The sequence below is a fragment of the Corvus moneduloides genome, chromosome 22 (assembly GCF_009650955.1).
Source record: "Corvus moneduloides isolate bCorMon1 chromosome 22, bCorMon1.pri, whole genome shotgun sequence".
Taxonomy (NCBI): domain Eukaryota; kingdom Metazoa; phylum Chordata; class Aves; order Passeriformes; family Corvidae; genus Corvus; species Corvus moneduloides.
Window position 1 is genome coordinate 7,307,113 of NC_045497.1, and position 17,789 is coordinate 7,324,901.

The window sequence follows — 17,789 nt, forward strand, 5'->3', positions numbered from 1 at the left end:
TGGGGGTTGTATGTAGGGGCTGGTCTGTATGGGGCTGTGATCTGTAGAGGGGGGCTATGTAGGGGGTGTGGTATATGGAGGGAGATGTCTAGTGGGTGAGCTATGTGGGGCCATGATACACAGGGGTGGGTTGTACAGTAGAGTGATATATGGGGTGATGTTTAGGGCCCGGGCTGTGTCAGGAGTATGGTACAATGGGGGAGATACATAGGGGTGAGCTGTATATGGTGATATATAGGGGTGGGCTACTTAGAGGAGGGATAGGTAGGGGGGTGATATATCAGGGCGGGCTGTGTGGGGGGTGATGTATCGGGGGTGGGACACAGCAGCGCTGGGCAGTGAGAGACAAGTGCGGCACCGGGGGGACAGCGGGAGCGGCACCGGGGGCCACCGGGAGCGGCACGGGGGGGACACCGGGAGCGGCCCCGGTCCCCGCCCGCCCGCCAGGCGGCGCTGTGGCAGCCTGCCCGTGGGCTCCGCGCGTGCGCTCAGGGCGGGTAATCGAGCGCCGAGTGGCGGAAGCGGTTCGCCGCCATCTTGCTCCGGGCACAGCCCCGCCGGTACCGGGGAGTGCGGGGGGGCAGCGGGGGGCTGGGAGAGTGAGGGGGCACCGGGGCACTGGAGGGGGCTGAGGCGCCACTGTGGGCCTGGGAAGGATCTTGTGAGGCACTGAGCGCTCGGAGTTGTGGGAGTGGGGTGCCTGTGGGTGTGGGGGAGGCTGTGAGGCATGAGGGGCGCCTTGTGGGGCGCTGAGTGTGGTGGGGTTTATGGGGGGCTGGGGAGATGGAGAGGGCTTTGAGGGGCCTGGGGGGCTTGGGACGGTGGTCTCTATGGGCAGTGGGGTGCAGGGGGGGCTGTGAGGATGGAGAGGAGGTTAGGGGGCTTTAGGACAGGGGTGTCTGTGGGGTTGGGGGTGCTCTGGGGCCGATAGGGGGTGGGGAGATGGGGCCGCTGAGGGAGCTGGGGAATGGGAGGTGACGGGAGGAAGCCTTGGGGGGCCCTGTGGGACTCCCTGTCTGTGGGGGTGTGGCGGCACCTGAGAGGCTCAGGATGGATTTGGGAGTCAGGATGGGTTTGGCGGGGGGGGGGGGGCGTCTCCGTTGAGGCTCAGGCTGGGATTGGGGGCGGGGCCTTCTGTAGGGTTTAGGATGCATTTAGGGGTCACCTGTAAGGCTCAGAATGCGTTTGGGGGTCACCTGTCGGGCCCAGGATGGATGTGGGGGGAGTCCCCTGTGAGGGTCAGGATGCTGTTGGGGCACCCCGTGTGACCCTCGGTTGTCCGGGGGGCCTGCGTGGGTGGGCCGGGGGCCCCGGGTTGACTCCCCCGTGCCGCAGCCATGGATGCGGGCGCGGGGGCGCGCAAGGAGCGGCCGAAGCCGCGGGAGCCGGCGGCTCGCCTGGAGAAGGCCAAGCAGAGGTCGGCGCAGCAGGAGCTGAAGCAGCGGCAGCGGGCGGAGGTGGGAAGGCGGGAATGGGGAGGGACACGGCCCAGCCCTGGCCGAACCCCCGTTGCCATCTGCCCTTTCCCAATCCCAGATCTACGCCCTGAACCGGGTGATGACGGAGCTGGAGCAGCAGCAGTTCGACTCCTTCTGCAAGCAGATGCAGGGATCCGGGGAATGATAGCCCGGCCCCCGCCCTCCCCCCCCCTTCTTTTCTAATCCCCCGGTATTTATTATCAAATCGCTCTTTTTATATCAATAAAATCTGTGCTGGTTCTCTGTCTCACGGCTCCTGCTTGCTCCGGGTGAGAACGGCGTGGGGGAGGCCGGGGCAGGGCCGGGGCCAGAGCAGCTGCGGTGCCGGGTGCCAGCTCCAGCCATGGCCCCGTCCCGACATTCCCTGCTGCGGGGAAGGGTCCTGCCCTCCCGGAGCTGGGATTTGTCCCGGGGGGACACAGCAGGAGCCACATCTCGCAGCTGCTCCTGCTGCTGGAGCCTCCCTGGGGATCCTGAGTGTTTCTCCAGCACCAGGTTTGACCTTCGCTTCCTTCCTCCACCCACACCCTGCGTGCTCCAGCCGCTGCTGTCCGGCAGCCTCCGGCTTTCCAGAGACTTTGGATCAAATCCTGCTTCCCCCCTTCCCTGCCCCAGCAATGACGCAGTGAGGGGGTGAAAGTAAACCACATTTGGGATGGTATTTCCCTGCAGCCACGGGTTAAGTGGCAAATTCCAAACTGTTCCCAGTGAATCCCGTGTCCAAAACCCTCTGGAAGTTTGATCAGCATCTTCTGCCCCCCACCCAGGGAGGGCCTTCCTCATTTTTGGAGTGTGAACCTCCCTTTGTAATGAATTCCCACTGGGCAGTGGGAGCGATCCCTAAACTTCAGTTTCCTGTGCAGACAAGGGCTTGGGGGTCTCTTGTCAGGGCAAACCCTAAATTTCCTGTTTCCCAAGGATTTGGGGGTCTCTGCTGTTGGTGTGGGGGGATAGGGGTTCCCTCACCTCCCCCCACAAGGGATAGGGATTTTGGGGCTTCCCTGATGTTGAGCCTTTCTCTTTTTTTACCTTAGCAGGCTCCCTTTGCTACCCAGATTCAGTGGGAAGAGCAAAGGGAGGAAGCAGCACCCGGAGCAAGGATGAGGAGGATGAGGATAAAGAAGGCTTTACTAGGCTCTAGGGAGGGCTCGGACCTTGCAGCTCCAGAGGGCGAAGGGAAAGACGATGTAGGACGTGGCCCAGGCCAGGCAATAAACCGCAGCCACCGCCGCTGGAGCCAGGAGGACAGCCACCACCCCTACGGAGCAGGAGAATCCTTGGGGATCTGCTCTTCCTCACCTTCCACCGCCATCCCGACAGGTTCATCCCATCCTTACCTCCAGCATAAACCAGTTTCTTCCAGAGCTGTGACTCCAGCACCCTGTCGTGGGGGTAGAAGCCACAGTCGGCCATGAACAGGATCATCGCGGCCGCGGCCACGCGGAGCAGGGCCACGTGTCCCCCGGTGAGCAGGAAGGTGCTGGCCAGCAGCGCTGAGGCGTAGGGGCAGGGCAGCCCCCGGTAGGTGAAGGGGATCCCTGTGGGGTGCCAGGAGGTCAATGTGGGGGGCAGCACCCCAAATCCCCCCACGCCCAGGGTTCATCTTACCGCTGGAGAAGAAGCAGAGGCGGGCAAAGACGGCCAGCACGTAGGCGAGAGTCAGCAGCCCCCCCAGCACCCCCTGGGGCTGCAGCAGCAGCGCCGTGCCCAGCCCAAACGTGGTGAAATCCGCAAAGTCATCCAGCTTGGCACCTGTGGGGGCAGCGAGGGGCAGGGGCCAGGTGGGCATCGGGCATGGGGGACACCCCATGGGTCACCCCTGGGCCGGGGGGATGCACTCACCCAGCGCCGAGCAGGCGTCGAGCTGCCGGGCCACGGCCCCGTCGGCCAGATCCAGCAGGAAGCCCAGGAGCAGCAGCCAGCAGGAGTGCTGGTATTGCCTGGAGGAACAACCCCACTTCTCAGCCCCTGCTCCCCCATTTTCACCACCTTTCTCCCTTTTTTTGCCTCATCTATTGAGGGTGGAGAGGTAAGCCCAGCCACCAGATTGGCCACAAAGAGTGCAAAACTGGGGTGATCTCCACTGGTCATCCCATCTTTGCCCTATTTCCCCTTTTTTTCCAGCAAAAGCGGGGTGACCCCCACTTTGCAACCTGCTTTTTCATCCTGTTTTTCTTTTTTTTTTTTTGCCCCATTTCCCCTCCTTCCCCCCACTTAACTTTGGACGAAGGAGAGCCTGAATATGGAGGTTGGCTATGGAGGGAGCAGATCCAGGGTGACCCATACTTCCCAATCCTCTTTTTCACCATATTTCCACCTTTTCCACCCTATTTTCCCCTTTTTCATCACATTTTCCCCATTTTCCAGAAAAAGTGGGGTGATTCCCACTTTTCAGCCCTCTTTTTCACCCCTTTTCAGCCCATTTCCTCCATTTCCCCCCCTCATCTATTGATGCTGCAGAGGCCAAAGGAGAGAGCCTTTGACCATGGAGACAGCCAAACCATGGTGTCCTCCACTTTTCATCCCTGTTTCTCACCCATTCCCCCATTTTTCCAGCAAAACCAGGCTGGCCCCTGCTTTTCTACCCAATTTTCACCTAATTTCCATCTTCTTGCCCCCCTTTCCTCCTTTTTCCAGCAAACAGGGCAAACCACACTTTTCTACCATCTTTGCCCTCCCATTTCCCCCTTTTCCCAGAAAAAACAGGGCAACCCCCACTTCTGTGCATCTTTTTCACCACATTTCGTCTCCTTTTATCCCATTTCCCCCTTTTTTTCCCCAGCTATTGATGCTGCAGAGGCTGGACGTGAGCCCGGCCACCAGCTTGGCCACAGAGAGGGCAGAACCAGGGGGACCCCCACTCCCCAGCCCCATTTTTCACCCCGTTTTTCCCAGTTTCCCCCACCTGTTGACGCTGCAGAGGATGGAGGAGAGCCCAGCCAGGAGGTTGGCCACGGAGAGCCCGTTGGCCGCGTTTTTCCGGAGGAATTCCAGTGCCCGTCCCCATCCCGCTTGCTCACTCAGCACCAGCTTCTTGGTGGACTGGAAAATACCTACAACCCCCGACCGTGTTCCAACCAGGGAGGGGCTGCAGCCCCCCCAAAAAATAGCAGGTTGGTGCAGGGGTTCCCCCTCCTCAAACCAAAATCCCCCAAAATCCGTTTAGGAAGCAGCAGGGGGTAGATTTGTGCAAGCTCTGCTGCTGAGCTCCCCACCGGCGGCCAAAAATGGAATAAAAGAGGCCAAAAAAGCAAAGAAATTAAGAAAAAGAACCGTAAAACATAATAAAATAAAGACAAATTAAGCCAAACCCAAGCTTAGACTAAAAGCCAACCCCGGTTTAAGCTCTATGGATCTTATATACCTATCGGGCTAAGCTTTAGGGAAAGAATTTAAGGGTCCTGTCCTTTGCCCCCCGCTTTTGCCGTGTCCCAAAGCCAGGCAGATCCTTCATCTGAAAGAAAACAGCACGTCAGAGCAAAACAAACCCCCCGAGCCCCCTCAGAGCCCCCCCGAGCTGCTCCGGGCCGAGCCCGCGCGGGCTCATCGCCGGAATGCCACCAGAACAGCTCCCCAGGTGGGAAAACCAGGAAGAACCGCAGGAGAGCTGAGCTTTCGGGGGTCGGCGGCTCCGAGCGCCGCGGCGAGAGCGACCTTTGGACACCGCGCCCGGAGCCGCCGGCTCGGGCTGAGCCGGCAAAATCCCCCCTGAGCCCCGGGACGGGCGCTCCTGCTTTAGCGGAACCGGGGATTTTTGGGGGTCTGAGGCCATGCTGGGTGCTACACCCCACCTTTATCCCTCAGTTTGGGGAAACTGGTGAGTTTGGGATCTTCGAAAGCTAAATGGGACTTCGGGATTTGCCGTCCCTTCCCAGCGCCAGGCAGGACCGGAGCCCTGGGAATGTTCCGGAGCTGTCGCAGCACCGGATCCAGGGACCTGTGAGCGTCACAGCACCCGGGCACTGCCGGGGCTTCCAAACTCGCCCGTTCCTGGCATTTCTCGCCCCAAAATCAAAGTGCCGGGATGGGAGGGAATTCCTTAGCACTGCGCCGCTCCCGCTGCTTTTATCGCTACTGGGGGGGGGGGAAGCAAGGTGGTTTGGGTTCTTCCCAGGTGCGCTACAAGGGGGTTGTGCCCCCGGGGCTATCTCACCCCCCGCCCCAAGGCGCAGGGAAAAGGGGTTCAGCCACAGGAAATGCAAAGTTAACCTATTTGGGGGGGCCAATTCATTTTTTTTTTACGGTTTTCTGCCCCAGTAACCCTAATTTTTCTACTAACCCCAAATGATGACTTTTAGGGATGGGGGACACCTCGCAAGGGGCCGAGCGGCATCCAGGTGACACTTACCGACCGGCGGTGACACCATCCACATGGCAGCGGCGGCCGTGGCAGCGGTGACAGTGACGCCCCGGCGAGGGGAAACTGAGGCAGGGGCCGCTCCGTGGGGCTCCGCGCGGTGCCGCGTTATATAAGGAAAAGCCTCCCGGGCTGAGTCACCCGGCGGGGGTGGGTCCGGCCAGAGGCCACGGACACGGACACGGGGGGTTCGCAGCCGCTTGGCACCACCGGCGAGGGAGGAGCTGCCCTGGGGGGCCGGGGGGCCATGCCAGGCTCGCGGTGCCCCTGCCAGCCTCCCAGCACCCCTGCCAGCCTCCCAGTGCCCACGCCAGGCTCACAGCACTGGTGCCAGGCTTGCAGTGCCTGTGCCAACCCTGCAGCGCCGATGCCAGGCTCGCAGCACCCGTGCCAGGCTCGCAGCACCCGTGCCCAGCCACAGCGCTGGTGCCAGGCTCGCAGCACCCACACCGTGCCCACAACAGCAGGACCGGGCTGGCAGCACCCGTGTGGCACTGATAACACCTATATCACACTCACAGCACGAGTGTCACTCTGATAACACCTGGATCCATCTCACGGCACCAATTCCAGGCTCACTCCTCACCTTCTCCAGGTGTGGGCCATCTATGCCATGCTCACAGCACCTTTGGTAACCTTGCAGCCCCTTCGGCAGGCTCACACCACCCACACCCGGCTCATGGCACCCATCCCACACTCCAGCACCCATCCCACACTCCAGCACCCATCCCGCACTCATGGAACACATGCCAGGCTCTCACAGCCCATCCCAGGATTGCACCATCCGTGCCAGGCTCACAGCACCCATTTCCAGCTCACAGCACCCCTGGCAGGCTCACAGCACCCACCCCACACCCACAGCACCCATCCCACACCCACAGCACCCATCCCACGCTCACAGTACCCATGCCAGGCTCACAGGACCTGCCAGGTCTGTACCAGCTGTATCACAGCTCTCATGCCAGACTTGTAGCACCCGTGGCGGCCTCACAGCACCCACGGCAGTCCCACAACCCCCACACCCATCCCACAATACCCACACCCAATCCCACAACATCTACATGAGTCCCACAGCCCCACACCAGCCCCTGGCACTGCCACACTCCTGCTCTGCACCCCGCTGCCACCCCAGGGATGGCACCCAAAAGGTGTCACCACCCAGTGCCATCCCATCAGCAATTCCTGTCAGTGGCACCGGGGTCACAGCTGGTGCCCCCCACCCTCACCCACTGTGCTGGGCTGGGTCACCTTGTCCCCCACCCTGGGCCTCTGCCAGGTGGCCCCAACTTGTGCAAGGGTGTCACGAGTTGGGGGAGCTCGGCCTCTCCCTCCCCTGGAGCAAAGGGCCGGCGATAGCGAGGGGCTGCCGGGGGAGGCGACGCCGGGGCCACCACCGGGAGAGCAAAGGTCCCCGAGGACACGATGACGAGGGGCCCATAAAACTTATACAGCCTGGTGCTGGAATTTTCCACCCAGCTCCCAGTGGGAATTGGGGGGTGCAGCAGCACCCATGGCTGCAGGGTCCCAGGGTGGGGGGGAGGGCCTGGGGTGCCCCGTTGGGGGGTCCCAGGGTGCTGGTCACGGCGGGGGCACCGGTGAAAGGGCTCTTTGTTCGCTGGTCACGCGCTGGTGCTGGCGGTTGCGAAGCGACAGCCAGGCCAGGAGGGCCACGATCATGGGCGTCCGGCCCTGGGGCACCCCAAGGGGGCCATCCCGGAGCCTCGGGGGGCCCAGCCCCGTGGGGGACAGGACGTCACTGGGTGCCCATTGACGGGCACCGAGGCCATCCCTGTGTCCTCAGGGCACCCAGAGCCACTGCACTGATGTGTCTTGGGGTGTCTTTGGCAGCAGGGTGCCATGGCACGGGGCACCTTGGGGTGCTTGGCCCTGTGTCACCGGGGTGTCTGAGAGTGCCCATTCCCGTGGCACCTGGGTGCCCATCCCTATGGGATGTGGGTGTCTGAGGGTGCCATCTCCATGGCATCTGGGTGTCTGTGGGTGTCCATCCCTATGGGATCTGGGTGTCCATGGGTGTCAATTCCTATGGGATCTGGGTGTCTGTGGGTGTCCATCCCTATGGGATCTGGGTGTCCGTGGGTGTCAATTCCTATGGGATCTGGGTGTCTGTGGGTGTCAATTCCTATGGGATCTGGGTGTCCGTGGGTGTCCATCCCTATGGGATCTGGGTGTCCGTGGGTGTCAATTCCTATGGGATCTGGGTGTCTGTGGGTGTCCATCCCTATGGGATCTGGGTGTCCGTGGGTGTCAATTCCTATGGGATCTGGGTGTCTGAGGGTGTCCATCCCTGTGGGATCTGGGTGTCTGTGGGTGTCCATCCCTGTGGTGTCTGGGCACCCCTCAGTGTCTATCCCCACAGTGTCTGAGTATCACTGGGTGTCCATCCCTGTGACATTGGCGTGTCTCTGGGTGTCCATCCCCATGACATTGGGCACATCTGGGTGCTCCCAGTACGATTCACTGGTGATGGCACAGCCCCTGCTGCCCCCAGACCCCTCCCCAGCACAGGGACACACTGGTACCAGTTGTTGGTGCTTTATTTGCCCGGTGCCAGGCCGGGGGGTCAATGACAAGGATGCTGCCACGCTCAATTGTCTCTCATGGTCTGGAAGGGAGAAGCTTCTAAGGGGGGAGGGCAGTACCCCAACACCTTGACACCCCAACACTCCAATAACCCAACACCCCAGCACCCCAACACCTTGGCACTATGGCATCCCAACACCCCAAGAGCCTGGCACACTAGTGCCCAGCACCCCAGAGCCCTTTTGCCCCAGCACTGTGGCATGGTGACATCTGGTAACCTGGGACCATGGCACGCTGACAGCCCTGTCCTCTGGTACCCCAGCATGAGGGCACCCCAACACTCTGCACCCCAACAACCTGGCACACCAATACCCTGGCACCATGGCACCCCAGCGGCTCAGCAGCCTGCCCCCTTTGCCCCCTGGTGCCCTGGCACCTAGCACCCCAGAGCCCTGGTGCCCCATTGCCCTGGCACCCAGCACCCCATTGCCCTGGCACCCCAGACCCCTGGTACCCAGCACCCTGCTACGGCATCCCAATTCCCCAGCGCCATGGTAGCCAAGTTCTCTGGCACCCCAACACCATGATATCCCAGTTCTCTGGTGCCCTTGTACCCTGACAACCCGGAATCCCATTCCCTGGCATCCTGTGCGCACCTCTGCGATCCAGTCCTCGAAGGCAGACACACGGGTGAACACGGTGGGTTTCTTGGGGGCGTTGCAGCCCAGGGCCGACACAAAGCTGGCGATGCCATGGACCTCCCAGGTCCCATCCTCGGCCTGGCAGTTCAGGGGGCCCCCAGAGTCGCCCTGGGGTGTGGGACGAGGCAGGGTCAGCACCACAGGGGAGCCCAGCGTGGTACCCCCTCTGCCCTGGCACGGTACCCACGTTGCATCCGGCCTTCTCGGCGCCACCGGCGCAGATCATGGTGTGGCGGATGGCCAGGGCCCCCCACCAGTCGGGCTGGGAGCAGTGCTCATAGTCCACCACAGGCAGCTCCGCCTGCTGCAGCCGGTCCGGCAGCGACCCCCCAGCTGTGGGATCAGAGCACCCCGGGGTCTGCCCGTGGCCCTCCATCCCACATCCATCCACCATCCATCCATCCATGCATGCATGCATGCATGCATCCATCCATCCCTCATCCATCCATCCATGCATGCATGCATGCATGCATCCATCCATCCCTCATCCATCCATCCATCCATTCACCATCCATCCACCACCCATCCACCATCCATCCATCCTTCCATGCATGCATGCATGCATCCATCCATCCATCCATCCATCCCTCATCCATCCACCCATCCATCCATCCATCCGTCCCTCATCCATCCATCCGTCCATTCACCATCCATCCACCACCCATCCACCATCCATCCATCCATCCATTCACCATCCATCCACCATCCATTCCATCCATCCATCCATCCATCCATCCATCCATCCACCATCCATTCCATCCATCCATCCATCCATCCATCCATCCATCCATCCATCCATCTCCCCATTCATCTCCATCTGTTCCTCTCTCCCTCCTCCCAACCCTCCCTTATCTCCTCATCCTGCCATCCCTTCAACCATCTCCCCAACCATCCCTCCCTCCATCTCCCCATCCATCCCTCATCTATCCATCCATTCCCCATGTCCAATTCTCAACCATCCCTCATCCCCTCCCTCCATCCCCCATCCCTCCCTCCCTCCCTCCCTCCCTCCCTCTCTCCCTCCCTCCCTCCCTCTCTCCCTCCCTCCCTCCCTCCATCTTCCCATTCATCTCCCCATCCATCCCTTCAACCCTTCACCATCCCTCCACCCATCCCTCCACCCACCTCCCCACCCATGTCCCCAGCCATCCCTCCATCTCCCCATCCATCCTCCATCCTTCTCCCCATTTCTGCATCCCCACCCCACCCTCCACCTCCCCATCCATTTCCCCATTAATCCCTCCATGCCTCCATCCACCTCCCCACCCACCCCTCCGTGTCCGCCCGTCCCCGCCCGCCCTGCCGCCCCCCGGACGCACTGGTGAGCCGTCCCCAGCCGCTGAGCACGCAGGGGTACCCGTTGGGCAGGATGGAGCCGGCGGGCGGCAGCCGCCCCACCTGCACCTCCGCCGAGAGCGCGGCCGGGCGCTGCAGCTTCAGCAGGGCGATGTCATTGCTGCGCGGGGACACGGGTCAGAGGGGCCGCCGGGGGCGGCACGGGGTCCCCAGCCCCCCAGGGACCCCGCTCACCCGCAGGCCGCGCAGAAGCTGAGCCACTTGGGGTGCACGAAGATGTCATCGGAGTTCACGGGGATGCGCTGCTCGGGGCCCTCCCCGGTGCTCATGTCGTACTCGCCCACCACCACCTGGTACGTGCGGGATTTGCTGCCAGGAAAGGGGAGGATCAGCGGGTGCGGCCCCCCCGGCATCCCTCCTGCACTCGGGACCCTTCCATGCACCAAACTCCCTGCCCTGCACCCGAAATCCCCTCCCTGCACCTCTCCATGCACCAAATCCGCACCCAAACTCACCTCTCTGCACCCTGAACCTTTTCCTGCACCCGAACCCCCCGCCCTGCACCTCCCCATGCACCCACCCTGTACCCAATTCACCTCCCTGCCCTCTGAGCCCCCTTCCTGCACCCATCCTGCACTGCACGCCATCCCTGTGCCCACTTTGCATTTTCACCCCATCCAGGCACTCCTTCCATGCATGTGGCAACCCCTCCCTGCACCCTGAACCCCATCCCTGCACCCTGAACCCCATCCCTGCACCCTGAATGCCCTCCCTGCTCCCAGAACCCCCTCTTGCACTCAGGACTCTCTCCCTGCACCCCCTGCACCTTTCCCTCTCTCCTGCACCCCTCCCTGCACCCATCCCCGCACTCTGAAGCCCTTCTGCACCCCACAACCATCCCTGCGTCCAACACCCATTTCCGCCCCCCAACACTTATCTCCGCACACCGCATCCCTTCCATGAAGCTCTCCGCAGCCCTCCCTGCACCCCGCACCCCTTCCTGCACACCAGCACCCTCCTGCACCCTGCACCGCCAGCCCCGGAGCCCTCACGAGATGCAGTGCGCGGCCGTCATCACCCAGTTGGCAGCGATCAAGGTGCCCCCGCAGGTGTGGCGGAAGGTCCCGTCCCGCTCGTACTGCAGCGAGATCTGGGGGGGAGACACCGCTGGGTGCCACCGTCCCCCCACACGGGTGCCACCACCCCGTTCCCCTGTGCCCCTGTCCCCTCACCTGCCAGGGCCAGCTGTAGGGCTCCGCATCTTGCCCATTGACCACCCGGGAGTCCGGCAGCACCGCGGCGCGGACACCTGCGGGGCACGGCACCGTCACCCACCGAGCACACACCCGAGCCTGGGGACACGGAGCGGGTCAGGGGACACTCACCGCCAGCCACCAGCAGCAGGACGAGGCTCAGCATCGCAGCCATGGCTCAAGTGTGGGCGTCCCGGGCACCCGCCAGCCTTAAATCCCCGCTGGTATCGGGAGCACCCAAGGGCACCCCTGGGAATGGGCACCCGGTGCCCAGCTGGGGGCTGGGGGGGTGTTAAACATTAACCTTGGCCTTGGGGGGACGTGGCACCGGCACCCGGCCAGCGGGGACCCTACAGATCCCAAACCCCCCTGTCCCTGCTGCTCCCTACTGCCTCTGTACCCCCCTGTGTACCCCGCGAGTGTCCCACGTCCCCCACAGGCCCTCTGGTCTCCCTGTGCCCCCCACAGTCCCTCTAACTGCTCCTGTGCCCCCCTTAGTCCCCATGACCCACCCCCTGTGCCCCCCATAGCCCCCTAACCTCTCTGTGCCCCATAGCCCTCACAACCACCCCAGTGCCCCCCACAGTCACCTCCGTGCCTCCCAGAGTCCCTACACCCCCCCTGTATCCTCACAGTCACCGTAACCACCCGTGCCCCCCATAGTCCCCATATTCCCTGAGCCCCTGGTGGCCCGCTCAGGCCCCTCTGGCCCCCATATATCCCTCCCCCTGCCCTGGGCCCCAGAGCCCCCAAGCCACCAAGCCCCTATAACCACCCCTGTCCCCCCATACCCCCTGTGCCTTTGGTGTGCCCATATGGCTCCTATAGCCTTCATGGGCTCAGTGCCTCAAATGTCCTCCCCTCCTGGACCCCCATAGCCATCCCTTGTGCCCCCCATAGACCCCATGCCCCTGGTGCATCCCCATTTGGCCCCTATGGCCCCTATAGCCCCCATGGACTATATGGCCCCATATATCCCTCCTCCTAGACCCCATAGCACCTACAACTACCCCTGTGCCCCCATAGCACAGGGGTAGCTGTGCCCACACATGCCCACATAGCCCCATTATCACCCCTACCCCCCCACAGCCCCTTCCAACAATCCTTGTGATCCCCATATCCCCCATGTTCCCCTACAGCCCCTATGGCCCCCATATACACCCCCTCCGAGAGCCCATAGCCCCTGTGCCCCCCATATGCCCTATGCCCCTGGTAGCCCACATACACATATATCTGGCCTTCATAGACAACCCCCTCCCAGAACCCATAGCCTCCATAATCCCCCCCTAGACCCTGTAAACCCTGTGCCCCCATAGCCCCCCTATTTCTGCCATGCTTCTTGTGTTCCCCATATACCCCTATACTGTCCTGTGCCCCAAGAGCTCCCACAGCCTCCCCGCGCCCCTATAGCCCCCCCCCCCCCAATATCACCTTATGTCCCTGGTGCCCCCCCATAGACCCTGTAAACCTCAGTGTCCCTATAGCCCCTCACCCCAGTACCCCCATAGCCCCTATAGCCCCCCTGTGCCCCCATGGTCCCCCTCTACCCTACACCCCTGGTGCCTCATAGCCCCCACACCCCCCTGGTACTCCCAGAGTCCCTATAAATCCCCCTGTGTCCCACATTGCTCCCAAACTTCCCCACGTGCTCGCGGGGCTGTGGGGTCCCCACGCACCCCAGAAACCTCGTGGAAGTTCCCACAGGAGTCCCCCGTGCCCCTCCAGTGTCCCCACGTACCTCCATGACCCTGTAAAAGTTCCCAGGGGTGTCTCAAGGTGTCCCCATGCGCTCCCATGTCCTCGTAAAAGCTCCCAGAGGTGACCCCCCATGTCGCCCCGTGTCCCCATAACAGTTCCTACAGGTGCCCCACAGTGTCCCCACGCACCCCCGTGTCCTCCTGCAAATGTCCAGAGGTGACCCTGTGTCCCCACACACCCCTTGTCCCCGTAAAAGTTCCTACAGGTGCTCCATGATGTCCTGCACCCCTTGTCTCCATAGAAGTTCCTAGAGGTGCACCCCCATTCTCCCCCCACACTTGTGTTCCCATAGAAGTTCCTAGGAGTGTCCCACGGTGTCCCCACGCACCCCCGTGTCCCAGGAGAAGTTTCCAGAGGTGACCACCCGTGTCTCCCGGTGTCCCCACTCACCCCCGTGTGTCCATGTGCAGCTTCACAGAGGTGTCCCCACGCACCCCGTGCCCTCCTAAAAGTTCCCGGGGGTGTCCCCACGCACCCCGTGTCCCGGTATAAACTCTCGGAGTTGCTCCCCGTGCCCCCCCGCAACTTCCTCGTATCCCTGTAAAGGTTCCCAGGGGTGTCCCCAGGGATGTCCCAGCGCAAGACCCCAGAGCTGTCCCACGGGGTCCCTGCGTCCCGCGTGTACCCCCGTGTGTCCCTCGTGTCCCTGCAAAAGTTTCCAGGGCTGTCCCTCATATCCCCGCGTCCCCGTGCAGGTTCCCAGGGCTGTCCCACGTGTGTCCGCGTCCCCGTGCAGGTTCCCAGGGCTGTCCCACGGTGTCCCCGCGCCCCCGCGTGTCCCCGCTGACGCTCCCCCGCGTCCCCGTGTCCCGGTGCGCGTTCCCAGCGCTGTCCCCCGGTGTCCCCGCGTGTCCCCGCTGACGCCCCCCCCGTGCCCCCCGTGGGCGCGCGCTCCGTGGCCCCGCCCCGCGGGCCGGGGGGGGCGGGGGGGGCGGGGCGGGCCCGGGGCGGCGGCGGCGGCCGGAGCGGAGCGGAGCGGAGCGAGCGGAGCGATCGCGGCGGGGCCGGAGCGGGGCAGGAGCGGCGATGGGGCGGCGGGGCCCGGCGGCGCTGGGGACCCTCCTGCTGCTGGGGACCCTCCTGGGGGTGAGTGGGGCCGGGGAGCGCGGAGGGCGCGGGGTTGGGGTCCCCCCGCCGAGCTGGGAGGTCCCGGGAAGGAGTTGGGGGCCCCGGAGTTGGGGTCCCGCGAAGGAGTTGGGGACCTCTAAAGGATTTGGGGTACCTGAAAGGAGTTGGGGTCTCCACCCGCAGACTTGGGGTCTCTTGTTGAGTTGAAGTCCCCTGTAGGAGTTGGAGTCCCCCCGCGGAGCTGGAATCCCCGAAAGGAATCAGGGACCCGGGAATTGGAATTCCTTGTAGGAGTTGGGGTCCCCCACGGGAGTTGGGGTCCCCGGAGCGGGAATTCCATAGAGCAGTTGTGATCCCCCCGTTTTGGGTTTTGGGATCCTTTAAAGTACTTGGGGCCCTTAAAGGAGTTGGGGTCCCCACACGATTTGGGGATCCCTTAAAGGATTTGGGTACCACGGAGCTGGAATCCCCTGAAGGAGTTGGGGTCCCCTAGAGGAGTTAGGACCTCCTCCCCGAAGTTGGGGATCCTTGTAGGAGTGGGGGTCCCCCACGGAGTTTGTGTCTCTTGAAGGATTTGGGGATCCTTGTGGGAGTTGGGGTCCCCTCAAGGAGTTGGGGGAGTTTTGCTGTGCCCGAAGGGAATCGAGGTTCCCCCCCCCAGTGCAAGGCCCAGCACCGTGCTCCGGCCGCTCAGGAAATTGGGGTGTCCCTCCACGTGTGCAGAGGGGGTGCAGGGATCCCAGGGTTATTGGAACTGAGGTCCCCCAGGACACCAAGGAGGTGTGGGGGTCCCTGTTCCTGAAGGGATTGGGGTGTCCCCCCTGTACCAGGGGTCCTTGGCACCCTTCCCCCCTCCCTAAGGGACTGGGGGTCCCCCCCTGTACCAGAGTCACGTGGAGACCCCAGGGCCCACTCTGTCCCATCTGGGAGTTGCAGTGTCCCCCCGAAGGAGAGGTGGGGTCCCTCTCCCCATGCCCTGTCCCGCCTGGGAATGGGATGTGTGGGGTCCCCCTGCCTGTCTCCTATGGGACTTGAGGTCCCCCAGGAACTGGGGGTACATGGGGTCACCCCTCCCTATACCGCTATGGAACTGGGTCCCCATGACCCCATGTGGGGCGCCCCAGTCGGGGGGGTCCCCATCACCCCTCCCTGTTCCTTCAGGGAATTGGGGTCCCCCGTGACCCCCGGGTGGGGATGGTTTCCATCACCCCACAAAGCCAGCCATGGTGGTCCAGCCCCCCCTTGCCCCCACACCCCACCGTGGGTGGAGGTCACCCATAACGGCTCATCCTGCTTTTGGGGTGTTCCCCCACCCCGTCCCTACGCCACCCCATCCCCCGCCCCAGCTAAATTTAAAGGGTGATGGCGGCGCCGGTCACCCTAAAAATAACCGTCCCAAAATACCCCCCGGGGGGGGCGCTGCGTCTGGGGGTGCCCCTGGGGGGGTCCCCACCCTGCTGGGGGCAGTGGGGCAGGGGGTGACACCTCTGGGTGCCCCCCGGGGGGGTGCGGGGGGGGGGGGGTTGCGCCGTGGGGCTGCGCACTCCCGATTTACGGGGGGGTCCTTGAGTGGGGTGCGGGAGTGATGGCGATGGGGGGGGGGGCCGAGGTGGGGGGGGGCAGGGGGGCGGTTTGGGGTTGGGCGGGTGCCCGGGGTGGAGAACAGAGGGGGCCTTGTGCTCGGGGCCATGCTGGCAGCGCGGCCCCCCCTTCCCGTGGGGCTCCCACCCACGGCCGGGGAGCTGGCGGGGACAAAGAGGGGGATCCCCACTTTACAACCCCCCACCCCCCATTCTGCTGAGGCACAGGGGGGGATCTGGGGGCCGAGCACCCCAATAACCCCCCTCGCCGGGATGTTGGGCCATACATCCCCCCTACAAACGGGAGGGTCCCACGCGCCCCACGGAGGGGTCCGGCGTGGGATGGGGCACGGGGGTGCCGCCCCCAAGGGCTGCGAAGGGTTAATTGGGGGGTGGGGGGGAAGGGGAGGGCGAAGCAGGAATGTGCGATAAGATCACCGTGCCCGGGGGGAAGGGCTGGGGAGGGGGGGGACACCCCACGCTCACCCGCCCCGCTTGCGAGTGCGCTCTTGCACACTCGTGTGCCCGGGGCACGCACGAGGGGGGCACGGCCGAGGCCGCTTTGGGGGGCCCCGCGCTGCTGGAGAGGCTCATGTCACACCTGGGGGCACGTGGGGACATTTGGGGCCACCTGGGGACATTTGGGGCCACCTGGGGATACTTGGGGCTAGCTGGGGGTACTTGGGGACCCTTGGGCCCGCCGCGCACATGGCCTCTTGCCTTGGGCTCTCTCCCATGGCCAAAGATGGCCCGGCTGGGATGAGGAGGAGGAGGAGGAGGAAGGGGGGGAGGAAGGTCAGCTCAGACGCTGGGTCCTTGCCAGCGCTCCTGGGTTTCCCCCTCGCCATCAAAACCCAACACTCCCCCAAGAAGACTTGTTATCCCGCAAAAAAAATCGACTCCCCCAAAAAATCCTCCCAAAAAATCTGTCTATCCCCAAAGAAAACTATCTCCACCCCCAAATCCCTCTCCCCCCGAGCCCATCTCCCTTCCCAAAACCCCCTTATCCCTTCCCCCAAAAATCCATTTTCCCCCCCTAAACCCATCAAACCCCCCCCCCACTCACCTCCACTCTCCAAAACCCACCTCCCTCCCAAAAACCCCATCACCCCCCCAACCAGTCTCCCCCCAGGAAATCATCCCCCCAGCTTCACTCCCCACCAAAAAAAAGTACTCCCCTCCAAAACCCATTTACCCCAAAAATACCCAGACTGCACCGCCCCCCCCCCGCCCCCCTCCACCCCCAGTCCAAGTCCTTTCGGGATAAATTAGGCAATGCCAGCAGGGAGGAATGCAGCCGGGGGGGGCACATATTTGGGGCCCCCCTGCCTCCCCGGCTGTGGCTTTGACCCCGCAGCTGCTTCACCCCCAAATCCCGGGGGCGGCAGTGGGGGGGAGGGGGGGAGAGCAGCTGCCTGTGCCCCCCCCGGGACCAGCATCCCGCCAGCTGCGCTGGCAGCCCCCCCAAATCCTGGGGTGACCCCCATCCCCCAAACTGGGGGTGGCTCAGTCCTTGGGGACCCCCAGGAGGGGGGAGGAGGGTTTTTTTGGGGGAGGGGGGGAAACACCTTTTCACATGACCTTGGGGGAACAATAAGCCGGGGGGGGCGGCTATTAATAACCCCCCCGGTTATTATTCCTGTGCTGCGTCACCTCCTCTTCCTCGCCCGGATGAATTAACGGGGGGGGGCACATCCAGATTTGGGGGCCACTTCAAGATTTCAGGAGCCACATCTAGATTTTAGCGGGGGAACATC

General features: G+C 63.4%; 4 protein-coding genes across 9 annotated transcripts in view; 2 read left to right on the forward strand and 2 right to left on the reverse strand.

The window, feature by feature from the left end:
- The first annotated feature begins 289 nt into the window (after positions 1 to 289).
- SVBP (small vasohibin binding protein) lies at positions 290 to 1,725 on the forward strand. 2 transcript variants are annotated; one of them, XM_032131788.1, is made up of 3 exons: positions 290 to 560; positions 1,336 to 1,457; positions 1,537 to 1,725. In XM_032131788.1, exons 1-3 carry the CDS (start codon positions 305 to 307, stop codon positions 1,621 to 1,623), a joined length of 465 nt encoding a protein of 154 aa, XP_031987679.1. In that variant the 5' UTR covers positions 290 to 304; the 3' UTR covers positions 1,624 to 1,725. The 2 variants fall into 2 exon arrangements, with proteins under 2 accessions (XP_031987679.1, XP_031987680.1); XM_032131789.1 differs by lacking the exon at positions 290 to 560 and adding an exon at positions 639 to 661.
- An 854-nt stretch (positions 1,726 to 2,579) lies between these two features.
- Positions 2,580 to 6,110, reverse strand: TMEM269 (transmembrane protein 269). 2 transcript variants are annotated; one of them, XM_032131787.1, is made up of 6 exons: positions 5,827 to 6,110; positions 4,384 to 4,531; positions 3,321 to 3,418; positions 3,087 to 3,230; positions 2,816 to 3,016; positions 2,580 to 2,736 (listed from the first exon to the last, which is right to left on the reverse strand). In XM_032131787.1, the coding sequence occupies exons 1-6, from the start codon at positions 5,849 to 5,851 to the stop codon at positions 2,609 to 2,611; spliced, it is 744 nt and encodes a 247-aa protein (XP_031987678.1). In that variant the 5' UTR covers positions 5,852 to 6,110; the 3' UTR covers positions 2,580 to 2,608. The 2 variants fall into 2 exon arrangements, 1 of the variants encoding a protein (XP_031987678.1); XR_004244199.1 differs by lacking the exon at positions 2,580 to 2,736 and adding an exon at positions 4,843 to 4,932 and having other exon boundaries at positions 2,844 to 3,016; positions 5,827 to 6,100.
- Positions 6,111 to 8,374: 2,264 nt separating this feature from the next.
- Positions 8,375 to 12,019, reverse strand: LOC116454723 (proproteinase E-like). Its single transcript, XM_032131644.1, has 8 exons — positions 11,759 to 12,019; positions 11,606 to 11,682; positions 11,426 to 11,523; positions 10,608 to 10,742; positions 10,397 to 10,533; positions 9,265 to 9,410; positions 9,033 to 9,185; positions 8,375 to 8,458 (listed from the first exon to the last, which is right to left on the reverse strand). Exons 1-8 carry the CDS (start codon positions 11,799 to 11,801, stop codon positions 8,441 to 8,443), a joined length of 807 nt encoding a protein of 268 aa, XP_031987535.1. The 5' UTR covers positions 11,802 to 12,019; the 3' UTR covers positions 8,375 to 8,440.
- Positions 12,020 to 14,410: 2,391 nt separating this feature from the next.
- HSPG2 (heparan sulfate proteoglycan 2) overlaps positions 14,411 to 17,789 on the forward strand; it is a 39,800-nt gene continuing 36,421 nt past the window's right edge. For all 4 annotated transcript variants that reach the window (XM_032131471.1, XM_032131473.1, XM_032131474.1 and 1 more), the window contains exon 1: positions 14,411 to 14,470. In XM_032131471.1, coding sequence (XP_031987362.1) covers positions 14,411 to 14,470 — 60 coding nt within the window. The remainder of the gene's footprint in view (positions 14,471 to 17,789) is intronic.

What these genes read in the sequence shown, in the direction of transcription:
- LOC116454723 (XM_032131644.1), bottom strand. Translation starts at nt 11,801, where the DNA reads ATGGCTGCGATGCTGAGCCTCGTCCTGCTGCTGGTGGCTGGCG. An exon ending in CCTGCTGCTGGTGGCTGGCG is followed by an intron (nt 11,683 to 11,758) that starts GTGAGTGTCCCC and finishes CGTGCCCCGCAG; the next exon opens with GTGTCCGCGCCGCGGTGCTG. An exon ending in CCTACAGCTGGCCCTGGCAG is followed by an intron (nt 11,524 to 11,605) that starts GTGAGGGGACAG and finishes TCTCCCCCCCAG; the next exon opens with ATCTCGCTGCAGTACGAGCG.
- TMEM269 (XM_032131787.1), bottom strand. Translation starts at nt 5,851, where the DNA reads ATGTGGATGGTGTCACCGCCGGTCG. An exon ending in GATGGTGTCACCGCCGGTCG is followed by an intron (nt 4,532 to 5,826) that starts GTAAGTGTCACC and finishes CGGGGGTTGTAG; the next exon opens with GTATTTTCCAGTCCACCAAG. An exon ending in CGACGCCTGCTCGGCGCTGG is followed by an intron (nt 3,231 to 3,320) that starts GTGAGTGCATCC and finishes CTGCCCCCACAG; the next exon opens with GTGCCAAGCTGGATGACTTT.
- SVBP (XM_032131788.1), top strand. Translation starts at nt 305, where the DNA reads ATGTATCGGGGGTGGGACACAGCAGCGCTGGGCAGTGAGAGACAAGTG. An exon ending in CTCCGGGCACAGCCCCGCCG is followed by an intron (nt 561 to 1,335) that starts GTACCGGGGAGT and finishes CCCGTGCCGCAG; the next exon opens with CCATGGATGCGGGCGCGGGG. An exon ending in AGCAGCGGCAGCGGGCGGAG is followed by an intron (nt 1,458 to 1,536) that starts GTGGGAAGGCGG and finishes TCCCAATCCCAG; the next exon opens with ATCTACGCCCTGAACCGGGT.